This window comes from Aegilops tauschii, unplaced genomic scaffold (assembly GCF_002575655.3).
Source record: "Aegilops tauschii subsp. strangulata cultivar AL8/78 unplaced genomic scaffold, Aet v6.0 Super-Scaffold_285, whole genome shotgun sequence".
NCBI lineage: Eukaryota > Viridiplantae > Streptophyta > Magnoliopsida > Poales > Poaceae > Aegilops > Aegilops tauschii.
This window is the reverse complement of record NW_027332466.1, coordinates 51,926-55,378: the sequence shown is the minus strand read 5'-3', so window position 1 is coordinate 55,378 and position 3,453 is coordinate 51,926. Positions and strand designations below refer to the sequence as shown.

At 48.2% G+C, this 3,453-nt stretch overlaps 1 protein-coding gene across 1 annotated transcript; it reads left to right on the top strand.

Moving 5' to 3' along the window:
* The first annotated feature begins 260 nt into the window (after positions 1–260).
* LOC109772348 (uncharacterized) lies at positions 261–1,209 on the top strand. The gene is made up of 2 exons (XM_020331033.3): positions 261–525; positions 610–1,209. The coding sequence occupies exons 1-2, from the start codon at positions 464–466 to the stop codon at positions 1,058–1,060; spliced, it is 513 nt and encodes a 170-aa protein (XP_020186622.1). The 5' UTR covers positions 261–463; the 3' UTR covers positions 1,061–1,209.
* Positions 1,210–3,453: the final 2,244 nt, after the last annotated feature.

Here is a 3,453-nt window from a genome sequence, read left to right as displayed (position 1 = left end):
TTTTTATAGAAGAAAACTTCGTGAGCACCAAACGCTCGAGTCGAGACTCGAACACTGATGGGCTGCTGCGAACTCCCACGCCTTGCCAACTGAGCTACGCTCCGTTCTCTACATGACATCAATATCATTCGTTCATTTTTTTTCCACTAGCAGATTTCCCTCACACACAAAAAAATATTCAATGGACCCACCTCTGTCTTCTTATCGTGTAATAAATCCCCCCTCTCCCTCTCCCTCTCTCTACCTTTCCCCTCCCGAGCTTCTCTCATGTTCTTTTCCTCGTCGCCAGTCTCTCTCATGTTCTTCCTCAGAAGTCGGAACAACACCTGCTCCTCATCCAAATCGAGCTTCTCTCTCAAATCCATGGCCTGGACCCGTGACACAGCTTAGCCCATTCCCGTTGCTGTAGGTTTCGCCCCCAACTCCTCCTCGCTCCACGGCGGCACCGCCGCTTTCTTCCAGCATGTTCAATCCGGCGAACCCCTCATACCGGTGGGAGAAAGGCTGCGCGCCAACCAGTGCCAGGTACGTGGAGCAGCGTCAAGAACAATCATTGCAACCTTTCCTTCCCCTTCTCCACCGACCTTTCCTTCGTTTGTGTTTGTGCAGGTCCTCCTCTCCTCCCCGCGGCGAGACGGCGCCGAGCGGCTCATCGATGACCTCCTCGTCGACATCCTCTCCCGCGTCCCCACCAAGTCGCTCTGCCGCTTCATGTGCGTCTCCAACCATGTCCGGCTTCTTCTATGGCCGCACCATCACCGAGGACCACGAGTGGCTCCCGGGACCACCCGTCCACTTCACCAGTGCCCCAGGGAGATGCGGCCTGCCGATCGACACCTCCTGCGCCTTCCTGCCCAACCACCGCCGCGTCGATCTGCTGGACTGCTGCAACATCCTCCTCCTCTGCGGCTGCCGCTGGTATGGCCTCTCCGCCGAGGCTAGCGAGTTATCTCGTGTGCAATCCGGCCACGAAGAAGTGGGTCCTGCTGCCGGACTCCTGCTAGGCCACCATACATTTGGGCTTGAATCCGGCTGTGTCGTCGCATTTGTATGTGTTTGAGCTGCTTTTTCTTTTGGAAATGGAGGCGTACCCCCGCCTCTCTGCATCGTAATGATGCATACAGTCATCTTATTAAAAAATCCACGAAGTAGTACAAAGTCAAAAAGAAGTATTACAGCTCGCAAGCGAAGCAAAGCAAATGAATAAAAGAAAAATACACGCTGACAATCACAACCGGTACGGCAATATGAAGGATAAGCTTCCTAGACTCCTATCCTGTTATGCGACCGCCATCCGAACCGGTTGAATATAGCCCGTGCTACCATCTCCCACTGGTTGCACCCAGTAACCAAAGGCTCCCTGGAGTCCATAGGAGTGAGTAAGGACCACGTACGGATCCATGCGGTAGCTCCGAAGATAACCTGTATAAAGTTAAAGTGTGTTGTCTGTTAAAAATTAAACCATTCCTACAGTTCCATATAGCCCATAGAAGCGCACATATTCCAATCGGAATACGGGCCGCAGTAGCATGTTCAACCCCAGCTAACCACGTTCCAAACAACGACTCAATGTCAACCGGAGGATTAATGTTGAAGGCTATATGAATCGTTCTCCAAAGCAATTTGCCGAGTGGGCATTCAAGGAATAAATGTTGTATTGTTTCATCATGATCACAAAAACAACAACGTGAACTACATACCCATCGCCTCTTGATTAAGTTGTCCTTGGTGAGTATTACTTGCTTGTGGACGAACCACATAATCTTTTTTTGAAACGAACCACATAAAAATTTAATACGCAAGGGAACCTTAATCTTCCAAATATGCAATGATCTTGAGATTGGGGCAGAATTAATCAAATCCATATAGAAAGATTTTACCGTAAATATCTTATTTTTAGCTAATTTCCATTGCGTCGAATCTGGCTGGTCGGAGAATTGAACATCTATCAATCTCCGAACCAAGTGCATCCAGGCAGTCCATCGCTCACCAACTAACGCACGTCTGAATTGAATATTCAAGGGAATCGTTCGGAAAACTGTGCCTACGTAATCCTCCTTACGTTGCACAATGTTATAAAGGGTGGGATATTGTACGGCCAGGGGTGTCTCTCCTAACCACGTATCCTCCCAAAATCTTGTTGACATCCCATTGCCAACCAAGAATTTGACCCTACGAAAGAACAAGTCCTTCGTTCTCATAAGCCCTTTCCAGAATGGCGAGTCAGTTGGTCTCATGGTAACCTGGGCGAGCGTTTTCAACTATAAATACTTATCGCGCAAAATCTGTGCCCACCTGCCCTCCGGCTCTGTCTCTAACTATAGAGCCATTTGCTCATAAGTCATTTGTTCTTGATTTCTAAGTTCTCAATACCGAGACCCCCCTGGTCTTTTGTTCGGCAAAGGATATCCCATCGCGCGAGACGGTATTTCCTCTTGGCCTCATCTGACTGCCAGAAGAACCGAGATCTCAAGAAATCAAGTCGCTTCCGTACCCCTTTTGGAATTTTGAAGAACGATAGTAGGAACATCGGCATACTAGTCAGTACTGAGTTAATCAGCACTAGCCGACCTCCATAAGACATAAGCTTGCCCTTCCAGCAGCTAAGCTTTTTTCAATTCGATCTTCAATACACTTCCATTCTTTATTGGATAACTTACGGTGGTGAATCGGTATGCCCAAATAACTAAATGGTAAAGAACCTAATTCACACCCGAACAGTTGTCTATAAGTGTCTTTCTCGTCTTTGGTCTTCCCAAAGCAGAACAAGTCACTCTTGTGAAAATTTATCTTTAAACCAGAAAATTGTTCGAAGAGGCATAAAATAAGTTTCATATTGCGCGCCTTAGCAATGTCACGTTCCATGAATAAGATAGTATCGTCAGCGTACTGTAAGATGGATACTCCTCCATCGACCAGATGAGGAACTAACCCCTCCACTTGACCATGAAGTTTGGCCCTGCTGTGACGCCCCCGATTCAATCGTATACTAATCATGCACGCAAACGTGTACGATCAAGATCAGGGACTCACGGGAAGATATCACAACACAACTCTAAAAACATAAATAAGTCATACAAGCACCATAATACAAGCCAGGGGCCTCGAGGCTCGAATACAAGTGCTCGATCATAGACGAGTCAGCGAAAGCAACAATATCTGAGTACAGACGTAAGTAAACAAGTTGCCATAAAATGGCTAGCACAAACTGGGATACAGAACGAAAGAGGCGCAGGCCTCCTGCCTGGGATCCTCCTAAACTACTCCTGGTCGTTGGCGGTGGCCTGCACGTAGTAGTAGGCACCCGCGGTGTAGTAGGAGTCGTCGTCGACGGTGGTGTCTGGCTCCTGGGCTCCAGCATCTGGTTGCGACAACCGAGAAGAAATGAAAGGGGGAAAAGGGGGAGCAAAGCAACCGTGAGTACTCATCCAAAGTACTCGCAAGCAAGGATCT